This window comes from Limanda limanda, chromosome 2 (assembly GCF_963576545.1).
Source record: "Limanda limanda chromosome 2, fLimLim1.1, whole genome shotgun sequence".
NCBI lineage: Eukaryota > Metazoa > Chordata > Actinopteri > Pleuronectiformes > Pleuronectidae > Limanda > Limanda limanda.
Window position 1 is genome coordinate 28317703 of NC_083637.1, and position 12040 is coordinate 28329742.

The 12040-nt window shown below is 42.6% G+C and overlaps 2 protein-coding genes across 2 annotated transcripts; one reads left to right on the forward strand and one right to left on the reverse strand.

Annotated features, from left to right (window-relative positions):
* Window positions 1–550: 550 nt before the first annotated feature.
* On the forward strand, window positions 551–3908 carry cbx8b (chromobox homolog 8b). The gene is made up of 5 exons (XM_061089937.1): window positions 551–705; window positions 827–870; window positions 1117–1182; window positions 1316–1382; window positions 2220–3908. Exons 1-5 carry the CDS (start codon window positions 637–639, stop codon window positions 3084–3086), a joined length of 1113 nt encoding a protein of 370 aa, XP_060945920.1. The 5' UTR covers window positions 551–636; the 3' UTR covers window positions 3087–3908.
* Window positions 3909–6284: 2376 nt separating this feature from the next.
* On the reverse strand, window positions 6285–8985 carry c2h17orf67 (chromosome 2 C17orf67 homolog). Its single transcript, XM_061067453.1, has 3 exons — window positions 8931–8985; window positions 7310–7410; window positions 6285–6401 (listed from the first exon to the last, which is right to left on the reverse strand). The coding sequence occupies exons 1-3, from the start codon at window positions 8983–8985 to the stop codon at window positions 6285–6287; spliced, it is 273 nt and encodes a 90-aa protein (XP_060923436.1).
* Window positions 8986–12040: the final 3055 nt, after the last annotated feature.

The window sequence follows — 12040 nt, forward strand, 5'->3', positions numbered from 1 at the left end:
GACGTGATGTGTATATTTCAAACAACGAAAATAAAATAACTAAATGACCAGGAATACCCTGACGGGGACAGTTCACCGATCGTCCATGTTTGGCCCGACCAACAAAAGTCAATACATGTGTAAGGAGATGACACAGCCTGTGATCATAACAATATACTCTCTATTCATATATTGTGCTTGTAGAGCTCAATGAAAACGAGGAACAATCTCAATAAATAAATAAACAACACGCGTTTTGTATATATATTCTAGTTTGTCTATTTCCGGTCCTTTTTCGTGACCACGTGCATCTTTTAATGTCTCCCATAACTTGCGCAAGACGTGTCGGTCGTCGCGCGGGGAGAAGAGCCTCCATTTCCTCCCCCCGTGAAGAATCCTCGCAACAGCACGCTCCTCCCCTCGCTTAGCAACCCGAGCACGTAGCAACGCCTGCACCAATGGGCGCTCTCCTGGAGGGTTCCACCGACTGCGGTTCCCTAGCAACGCGTTGGAGAAAAAAAAAAATGCGCTGACGTCCATTCTGTTTGGGAGTATTATGGTCTGTCGGGAATCCAGAGCGGCTGGGACCGAAGAAAAAGATCTGCTGTGCTAGCGTTAGCCACCGCAGAGCTAACGGAAGGCAGCACTGGAGTAAACATGGAGCTGTCCGCCGTCGGGGAGAGGGTGTTCGCTGCCGAGTCCATTATCAAGCGCAGGATACGGAAGGTTAGTGCGAGATGCAACCAGCCATTCCCCGGCAGGAGCCTGGAGTGTGAAGCGCACTCATGCAGTGGTGTTGCCCTGCAAGCTAACCAAGTGGTTTGTGTTTGTTTCTGGTGGCACGCAGGGTCGCATGGAGTACCTAGTGAAATGGAAGGGCTGGTCTCCCAAGTAAGTGCAGCTTCCTGGTGTCTCCTGGCTGTTGTCGGCCCGCTGCTGTGCTGTCTCCGGTGTGGGGACTGCCTCCGTTAGCTCGAGCTAACGGCAGCCGGATTAAAAAATGAGGTGTAACAGCGCGATGGAGATCTTAGCTCGCAGGCTAACGCCGCGGCCATCCCCACACTGTTGTCTTTATATATAAATTGTGTGTGTGTGTCAGTGTCAGTGCTGAGGCTGACCGCGGGTTTTCCTTCCCAGATACAGCACCTGGGAACCGGAGGAGAATATTCTGGACTCCCGGCTGTTCGCCGCTTTCGAGCAGAGGTAAGATGTCCGGGTTCGGCCTCCGGGGCCCGGGCCGCCGAATGTAAAGCATGTCCAGTAAATCCACGGGGGTCCTCCGTGCACTTTGCCCCGCGACCCCGAGCCCGACCGTGTGTCGCTGTGTGTTCCTCAGGGAGCGGGAGAGGGAGCTGTACGGGCCCAAGAAGAGAGGACCGAAACCCAAGACCTTCCTGCTCAAGGTAAACTCATCAGGATTTAATGTTGTCACGAATTAGGTCCACGTCTGTTTCCCCTGCATGTTTCCATCTCTGTGTGATGTGTATTCTTCCCAAACTGTCCACCGACAGATCCTCTAAATTAACCACACTGTGTATAGTGGTGAGCCAAAGTATACGCTAATCACGCATATTGGAAGCAGCGCATTAGCGGGTGTGTATTCAGTTTGTGTATTAGCTAATGTTGAGCTGTTGAAATCCTAAAGCTTTAAAAAACAATCAGTCCTGTTTAGAAGCAGTTCTTAACAAAGTCTTTACTCTCTGTGTAAAATCCTCTTATTTGTAATCAGCTCGCCATTGAACTCAGATCTCTCTGTCCTGGGTTAATGGTTTAATAGAAGCCTGAAGAGGGTTCCGCTTCTCAGGTCAATGAACCGTGACAATTGCTAAATGAGCGAAGGTTTGTCTGGAGCTAAATACCAGACTCTCCGTGCACAGGACTGTTGTTTAACAGGAGCAGCAGTCGAATCTCACTAATAAGTACTGAGGCCTGACAGGAGCTGTTTGCTGCTGCACAGGTGAACACCTACCACTGTATGTTCTGTAATTACATTCCACTTATTATTCACATTTTAAAGTTTGATATAAACTGACTGTAATAGTTTCTGGCTTGAAACTGTCATTAGGCCTTTTCGTGGAATTCATTTTGATGCATGAGAAGGGAAAGCAGATGTTTAAATAATACAACGAATTTTGAATTCCATTTATAAGGAATACAAATTAAGGGCCGTAAGGGATAAGTGTCATATTTTTTTTGTATATTTTTAAATAAAATGTCACTATAATCTTATTTTCTAATAGGCTCAGGCAAAGGACCGAGCCAGGTCCTATGAGTTCAGGAGTGAAGCAGTGCGAGGGATGCACATCACCTATCCTGCTCCAGAACCCGTCCTCACCCCCAGAGCGAGAGAGGGCCTGAGAGCCGTCGTTCCCACCATCTTCCCACCCAGCACTGTCAACCGTGGAGAAAGCATACGTGTCCGCCCGCCAGAACTTAGCACGCGCGAGCACCAGCTGTCCCTCCAGCAATCGAGTGTTGACGGACTCTTCCACGCACCCAAAAAAAGGGGCCCGAAGCCTAAGCCCCGCTTCAAGGACAGTAGCTGCAGCCCTGAGGCCTCCGAGCCACACAAGAGGAGTGCCGAGGAGGGGAGCCACAGCACTCACAAACTGGCCAAGTACCACGGGCCAGAAGAGATGAGGCTGTTCAAAGTGTCCCACAGGCATCCAGAGAACCACGGTCACAGCCATAAACACCACCACCGACACCACCATCATCATCACCACCACCAACACAACAAGGAACTCTCTGGTGGGAGCTCCTACAAGCAGCTCTACTCAAACCGCAGCCTGCATCCTCACAGGATGGACACAGACACACACAGGACAAAGGAGGGATCCACCTTCCTTGCACCCGCACATTTCAAGCACCAGTCCAAGATGAGCCAGAGCCTGAGTCGCCCTGCTGAGCTTCCACTCATGGAAAAGCCTTACTTCTTGGACAGGCCGTCCCCAACCCGGCTCAATGAAGACCTGGACGAGGTGTCATGGAAGCCCTCCCTCCGCAGCGTGGAAAAGGTCCTGGTGACAGACGTGACCACCAACTTCCTAACTGTGACCATCAAAGAGAGCAACACGTCTAAAGGCTTCTTCAAAGACAAAAGATGATTGATTGTTTCTTTCGCTGCCTTTTTTTTTTTTTTTTTTTTTACACCATGAGGCTTTGTTTTCTGTGATTTTCATAAGCATCATTAAAGTGTTTTTGTACGTAGTGTTTTAAAGCAGATTACATAATTTGCTGGGGGCGGTAATGAACCTTGAAGTTGGTTGCCACCTGCCAATAAACCGAACAAAGAAGAAGAAGAAGAAGTACATAATGTGCATATGTGTATATATTACAAAGTTTGACATCTATTTAATGTATCGACCAAATCAAATGAAGTCCATTTTACTTCATGCATTTGTTAACATGAGTGAGTTGCATGTTTCCTTTGCAACAATTTCTGTACAGAGCTTGTGAATTTTACGATTTTAAAAATATAACTAACTAGAATGTATTTGTTCTCACTCTTATCTTTCCGCCTGAACTGGTGTTAGTAATCTCTGAGAAGTGAGGCCTGGATTTTAAATCCAGTCTGTGGATTGAATATTTCTCCATAATTTGAACTGATTAGACTGAAGTTACCTTGTTTGATTTCCAAGGTTTATATTTAAAAAAAGAATTTATCAAGCACTTTGAATTTAAAGTATTAAGAAAATAGCCGTTATTATTTGTTTGTGTTTAAAGATCGTTTGTAATGTCTCTAACATTTCTAACCTAAATTGATTCACCCAACATGGACACTTTAAGTTTTTCCCAAGGCTCATATTTACTACATTATATTTTGAATTTCATAGAAAACCTTTATGGAGCATTGATGTAATAAGAAAATAACAAAGCTGGTGTTTAGCTTTTTAGATGCTTTTCAATAAAAAAAACTTTGGATTTTCGCTTCTCGTTGTGTTTAAATTGTTTATCTCTCTGTTCCTGTGCCGTCGGCCTTTAAATCCATAAAAGAGATGAGTTTTATCCATCGCTATGAAGCCGCCAGGCTTCGAGGCCTCCGTCTAAATCAATAGGTTTGATTTTTATTATAATTTTAATCACATTATTTTCTGAAGTGGGTCAACGTATGTGGAAATGCGCTGTTTTTAAATAAATAAATAAAAGCCATGCGCGCTGTTGGAGCAGTAGAAGGGAGAGGCCTCAGGCTTGGTGAGAAAGCACGAAATGGGTTAAAACGAAGGCCGCAACAAATCAGCTGATAGACCTGCTGACAATAACCTGTTTCATAACATGTTTAATGCAGCTCATGTCTGATCCTCACAGGCCTCTTCAAATTCAGTTCACGTCGGATAAATGAAACAAAATCTGCTCTCCACCGCCACGGGGCCATATTTCTTCTGTTCTGTCCAATCAGCTTCTATCCTTCCAGAAGACGCGTTCTTTGTATGCATTAAATTAACCTACGCAGTTTATTTCCAGATGAAAATAGGCTGCATACAAAAATCAATGCCAATAGCGGACACCTACAACCTGAGCATGTTTGCACTGGTCGCCCCTGCAGTGCGGTTTTAAAACGCATTCAACACCCACCTTGTGTTTGTCATGTGTAAATGAACACAGGGTCAAGATGACGGGTCAGCATAGCGATACGAGCAACAATTAAATCAAATCAAGTCTAAAGAGCTCAGCAGAAAAACAGTCAAATACAATCGGCCTATAGTGACAAAGTGACAGGTGAGTGCTGTAGAGGAATATGTTGCACATTTCCCAGAGGTGAGTAGACCGTGTTCTTCAGGCTGGAGGTGCATGCAGCGCTGATCCCGAGTCACACAGAGAACAGGGTATGTGCTGGAAGCCGCGGTCCTGAATGATGCTGGTGCGGTATATGTCCTGGATGACCGCGAGTCTGGGAGCACATCGTTTCCCGCACCGGAGTGGGATGCAGCCGCTAGAGGTCCGCGAGGATCCTGGTGTTCGAATCAAATTTCACCTGTCTGCTACGAAAATAAAGAGCCGCCGACGAGCTGTTTAATGAGTCAGAGAATATTTGACCTTTCCTTTCTTATTAATCAGGATGACGGCTCTATTTCCCCTGATCTGCCACTTGCTGCTCGACCATTTTTATTTCTCTGACACATGCATGGAGAGACTGAATTGATATCTTCAATTTCTAAAACATTATAAAACGCTTCCTGTGCTTCAGTCTTTTTAATGACAGACCAGATCCTGGTCTGCACTGAGAAGTACGACTTAAGTGATACACAAGCAAATAGAAGCACCAGGATGATCCACTCTTTCTTAAACATCAAGCCTTTGACGTGTAGAAGTGAGGCTCAGCCTTCACATGTATGGTTGGTAAATAAATTATAGTGAATTAAATATGATCTTCATCTATTAAAAGAAAACGGGTAATGGAAAAAATAAAATAAAACAGCATCACCGTTGTTATCCAGATTGAAGGCACTCATGCATTCTGATTTATTTGTAATTGCATTCACTGTTCATTCATTCTGTTACACAACTTAGAGAATACATGTTGAAACTACTGGAAACAGCAAACTACACTGCTGCTATGGCAGTGAGGTTATATAAGCATGAAGACCTTTCATTTAGCACTAATTCTGCACATGGTCATTTCATTTAAGGAGAAGGAGAGAGTCTCTCTGTCCTTCTGGTTGTCAAGAGTTTTCACTGATGCCATTGTTGAGTCCATGTTGTCACATCTGGTCCTAAAAAGAAAAAAAACGGAAATGACCAAGGAACGCCATAAATGTATAAAGACAAGATAAAACAATGTAGTAACAACTGTCTTACATCAGTTCTAGACACATTTGAAAAGAGTTTTTAAAAATCGGACTCATGCTCATTATTATGAAGATGAGCTCCTTATATTTATTATTTGGTATTACATAAATGAGAACATGTTTCCAGGATCTTCATCCTGCTTTATCAACCATCCACAGCGTCACATTCTACATAAACAGTGCTAACAAGTGATGATGAGACTCAAAATTACCTTAAAACATTGACTTAACTTAAATGTTGATGTCTATTTGCGATATTGAATACTTATTATTTAAAACCTTTTTGTGCTTTGAATGATATAAACAAGAACATTTAAAAGATATAACATGATGTGAGCCTGATTCTGGATTAGACAGGAGTCTGTGGTGTGGCACTGTGGTGCTTAAACCAAAAAATAAAAAATCCAGCTTAATGAAAAGAAATGGTTAGGTTGTCATGTTTGAACATTTTTACATCTTTTGACATTTGGGGTTTTAGCTGTTTGTCCAGAATGGCAGCGACCTTTGTCCTCATCCTCAAACAGGGTGTCCGTAGTTCCTGTCACAGCGAGGGGGGCAGTGAGGATTGAGCCAGTACTCCATGTTGGTCTCCTGGGCCCTCTGATCCAGGGCCTGCATGTGCAGCAGATGCTCCTGCATGGGGACAGATGTGCTTGGTTGAATAAAGAGGAGGGCAAAGACAAAATGAAAATACACCGAAAGCAACAAGACAAGACAGGCTGAAGAACCCGGAAACGGTTTGTGACTCACATTTGCACAAATGAAAATGAATTCTGAGCAGGGGAATCACACAGTCACAGTAAAACTCCACTGACTCAGAACTATTGGTCGCGCTGATGTCATTGTCACCATGGCAGCACAGCCAGAGTGACATTACAGAGATGACTGGAGCTAAACATGTTGGGACTTGAACAATGATGAAGGGCTGCGCTCATAGCATCACAATGGTCAGGTCAGAGCACAACAAGTATAGTGATACAGTCAAATTAAATGAGGTGGTTTAGATCAGCATTCAATAAACACACATGTTGAGTGTCTGGAATATTTTATCATGAGATATTAGATCATTTCAAAAATAATGTCAAATTATGAATTTGAAGGTTTTATCTTTTAAAGCTGTTCTGTGTTCACTATCTTTATGTTTATTAAAATTACCTTTACTGACTTATTTATTTATTATTCATTTTTTGTTTGTCTTTCTGACTCTTTTGGTCATGTTGCTCTGACCATTTGTTGATCTGATGTCGATTTTATTTCATAACTCATATCTAGAGAGTTACTCATTTATAATAAAATTCTAAAAAAGAATTATATACACTATAGAACACAATAAAGTTCTTATAATTTGTGATATCAAAACTTCCTAGGCAAGCAGGATAGCATCATATATGTATATATAATTGTTAACAACAACATTAATTAAAACTTTATATATCATGTTGATAAAGTGCTTATGAATGCTACACAGAGTGGATTTTGATAGGATCAGATGAATCTACATTTATAAGATATCTGTGCTCTTTGCTCTGGATGAACCTTACCCTCATTGGCTCATCGGGGTGGCCCGCCTTCAATGGCCGATCCTGCCTCTTGCTGCGGAGCAGCTGCTTAGCAAAGCTCTCCTTGATGATAGGATTGGCATCTGAGGTAGAGAGTCAGATAAGAGTTACATGCCGCCAAAGAGATAACGTGTTTGCTCATACGTCTTGTGATACAGACATCCAATGGTGCTTGGGAGGACAATTCAATAGAGTTGACAGAATGAACACATCACTGATAGAAATGTGTGTGTGTGTGTGTGTGTGTTGGCAGTTTCCTCTATTTTCACTTCCTCTTTACAAGAACTCTGCTTGAGTTATTTTGTTTTTGCTGCTAACACAACAGCCGTTTGCTTGGCAGCTGGGTATTGGCTAATCAGGATAACATTCCTCTCAGTGGAGACTGTGTTCAGGCCCATGAATAAACCGCCTCTCTCCACTATCTGCTGCTGCTGGTGGGCTGTGGTTAACCTGATCTGTTTAGCTTGTCCATGTGAGGCTGTTTACTCCACAAGGCCATGGGCAAGGAGGCTGCTCTCTCTCTCTCTCTCTCTCTCTCTCTCTCTCTCTCTCTCTCTCTCTCTTTCCTACTCTCTCTCTCTCTTTCCTACTCTCTCTCTCTCTCTCTCTCTCTCTCCCTCTCTCTCTCTCTCTCTCTCACACACACATATGCACACACAAACACTGGCCTCTGCAGAGTGAGGACCCTTTTTCTGTCTCCCTCCCTCTAAACCCAGGCCTGTATTTGGAAACATGGTATTTGGTGGAAGGTAACAAAGTGCCCATTCATCCTTCTCACTCCCTGGGGAGTAAGGCCTGTGCAGCACGTGACCCCAGTGAGCAGCAGGCTGCCTCGCTCTCCCTCTCCTGCCAGAGGGAGCTGCTGTGGAAAGGAACCCAGATACAGAGAGGGCTGCTGCTGCTCCTGCTGCTGCTGCTCCTGCTGCTGCTGCTGCTGCCTGGCCCCTCACAGCAACGTGGCAAAACACCTAACACGGTCTCTAGCTGTCTCATTTAGAAAGATATGTCACTGTGAAGATCTGTGCAGTTTCAGTTAGTGTCCAAAGCCAGAATGCATGCTGAAAAAGTATACATGAGATTACAATGGCTGTAAAACCATAGAACCGAATGAGGCAATCATCAAAGTAAAATGTGTAATGAAAAACGATTTCATTATATATATATATATTCTTGCATGGCTAATATATCATAGTTATATATATATTACTGTTTTTGTTTCCCATTTCACCCTCTCCTCTTATTATTATTACTGTATTTTACAAAGTGTCCATTTAGACTAAACATTCATATCATTATCGTCTGTTGCATCTCACCATTTACCAAAGTGCCTTTTATTGCAGGGCTGCACTCAAATCAGCTGCTTTAGCAGTAATGCAAAAACACTTTCATTTCGAGACTTTTAACTATGCAATAATAGTTATATTGTATCATAAAATAACTATGGAATATTAGCAATGCAACAAAAGGAAGACACAGAGAATGAATGCAAAACTATCCTAAATGAGAGCATATAGTACCCTAATTATTCACTATTCCTCTTTGTCATTTTCTGACCTAACAGAACATGTTGTTCTTGTCGGGCAGATCCCTGGGAGTTTCCTACCTGTGTAAGCAGTGAGCAGGACCAGGCCGAGCAAAAACACCACCAGCTTCTTCATCTTCTACACTTGTTTTGCCTGCCTGAGCTTTCTCTGTACTGAGGTCCTGACCAGAGTCCAGTGGGGGTGAAGGGGAAAATTCTCCTCCTCCTCTTACTCCTCCTGCTCCTCCTGCATTCCAGCCACAAACTGTCACATATACCTGCTTGTGTTACTGAGGCCATATTAACAAAAAAACCATCTGTGACAATACATCTAACTCACATATCTGTAATTAATCTAGATCTATATAAAACCTCAAGTTTAAAACATACTGGTTCATCTTCACAATCGGAAAAAAGGTTAGAAAACGTCTTTAACAATCATAAAGCAAAGATGGGGTATCAAAAAGAGAGTTTTAATAAAAGTCAGAATCATAGCATCACTCAACTGCTTATTTCCCTCACATATCAGGTCATTTCAATTTGGTTTTACTCCATATCTTTCCACTGGTCATCCCCATGCAGTGGCTCTATGTTTCTCCTGGGGGCCCATCCCCCAGTTTGAGAACCACGAACCTACTCTAGGAGGTTGGCTGAAGCAGTGGGCATGCTGTCCACTAGGTGGGAGTGAAAACACACCGTTTGAAATGGTTTGGTATCATGGGTAAACAAGGCTATAACAACACAGACTAATGTCAAACTTGGTGATGATGATGGTGTGATGTTTTTTATTATTATAACGTGCGTTACAAAGTAAAATATGAATTTGGGATATATATTGAGACCAAATGCCAGTATATCTCAACGTTTGCTGCTTAATGACTATTCTTTTTCAATCTGCCAATTGGATTCCCTCAGCTTTATGAGAATAAAACTACCGAAGCTACCCCTCTGATACTAATGGGCCAACAAATACAATTCTTGAATACAGCCTCTAAAAAGTCAGGGTAAAAGTAGGCAACACAGAACATGAGTAAGAATTGAAATAATGAAAACACTTTCTGTGTGGCGAGTTACCACATACACTTTTCTACTACCGCTACCAACACTATACTGTATATATATATATATCATTGTTTTCTTATTTTGTTTTATTAAGAAACATAGAAAATGACCAGATAACATATAATATACAGTGAGAGGCAGGCTGCCAGTTAAAATTTCACAAAATTACGAAATAATAACAATGACCAAAATGATAATACGAATGACAATATCAAGATTAAAGCAAGATTGTACCACAGTCTGTGTTTGAATATGTATCCGTCAAAGTATAAATGTATACATTCATCTTTTCCTTTATCTATAAGTCATGGTAATGGATTGGCTGCCTGCCACTGACAGGGAGGGAAGACGTCACAGTGCGTCATTTTTTCCGTTTCCGCATCTTATGGAGCCTCGCGCACCATCACGCATGTGTCTCCTGCCCTCGTGCGGACTTTTATAATAATTAAGCTTCTTATCACGTGGAGCTTCAAAGGCTTTTATTCTCCCGTGCGATGATTAATGGGATCGCGACGCAGCTCACGACGCATGCGCGCTGGAGACTGAACGTCAAACGATTAATATCCGAGATGATAAAACATAATGAGACTTCATCTGTATTTACTTCCGTGTTCGCTGAACAAGTCTGTCTCTCTGTGATCTTCACAGTGGTTTTCATTATCAGAGACAAAGCGACTGAGGCTTCAAACCTCAATTAGCTTTCAGTTACTATTTAATAAAACTGTGTTTGATCTGTCACCAGAAATGAATTATTTAAAATATAATCTTTAAAAATCACAAGTGTACATGGCTCTTGTATCAGTGGTGGAAAGTAACTTAAATACATTTACTCAAGTACTGTCAACTATAGTGCAGTTTAAATGCAGGCTTCTTGTCCTTTATTTGAGTCTATTTGAGATTTGTATTATACACATTACTTATATACTATATGTGTATTATATGTATGTATACTAGTTATATATTCAGGTAGTTATAATTCCACAGCATTATTGTACATTTGCAAAATGAAGTTTATTGTTAAGTATTCGTTTCATTATCACTTAACCTTTGTGTCGTGTTCGGGTCAAATCTGACCGATTTCCATTTCGATCAATCATAAATATTGTGTTTTACATTTTATTGTCTCAAGGGCTTATGATATCCTCCACACTAGGCATTTGAACATTTGCAATTGCTGATCACTACTTTCATTGAATTTTGAGTTGTTTAGTCAACTTTGTAACACCTGTGGTGTTCCCGGTCAAAAATGACCGCCATAGGAAATGAATGGGTGACCCTAGATTGTGTTCATTCATCAGATAGTACACAACCACAAATCCACCACCACCACCACACGCACACACAAACACACCTACACGCACACACACACACCTACACACACACACACACACACACGCACGCACGCACATACACGCACGCACACACACACACACTCCACCCCACGTGAACCCCTTTCAGACTGACCATGTGTCCTCTCTTTCCCGTGCTTATGTGCCTGTCCCCCTACGTGAACCACACCTTCCAGACTAAACGTGTATCACTTCAAAGTTACCAATTAGGTGTTTGTTATGGGAACCTGGCTCTTTCCCGGGCTAATGTGTCCATCCCCCCACGTGAACCACACTTTCGATACAAAACGTATGATATCTTCTCACAGATCCCCTATATATAGCTTGCTTGTGCATTGCTCTTATTTTACTCTGAACACAATGAGTCGGCGCCCGATCAGACGTTTTTCTGTCAGAGAGGCTCTTGACCTTTTTTTTCAAACTGATGAAGACGGGATTGGAGTTGAACCAGAAATAGAGGAGGATGTTTCAGAAATAGAAGACAACGATCCTGATTTTGATCCAGACCATCATGAGACCGAACAGTCAACATATGGCGAGGAAGAGGCCCCTGAGGAAGAGGCACCTGGGGAAGAGGCCCCTGTGGAAGACACACCTGAGGTGACATTCCAGATGCAGAGTCAGGGAGGCCTATATTCCGGTCAACTATGTCCCTGCAACAGTTTCATGTCCTCTCAAGAATTATCAGATTTGATGACAGAGCTACACGACCTTTCCGCTGGCGAGACGACAAACTGGCTGCCATCAGGAACGTTTGGGACAGGTGGGTGGAGCGCCTAC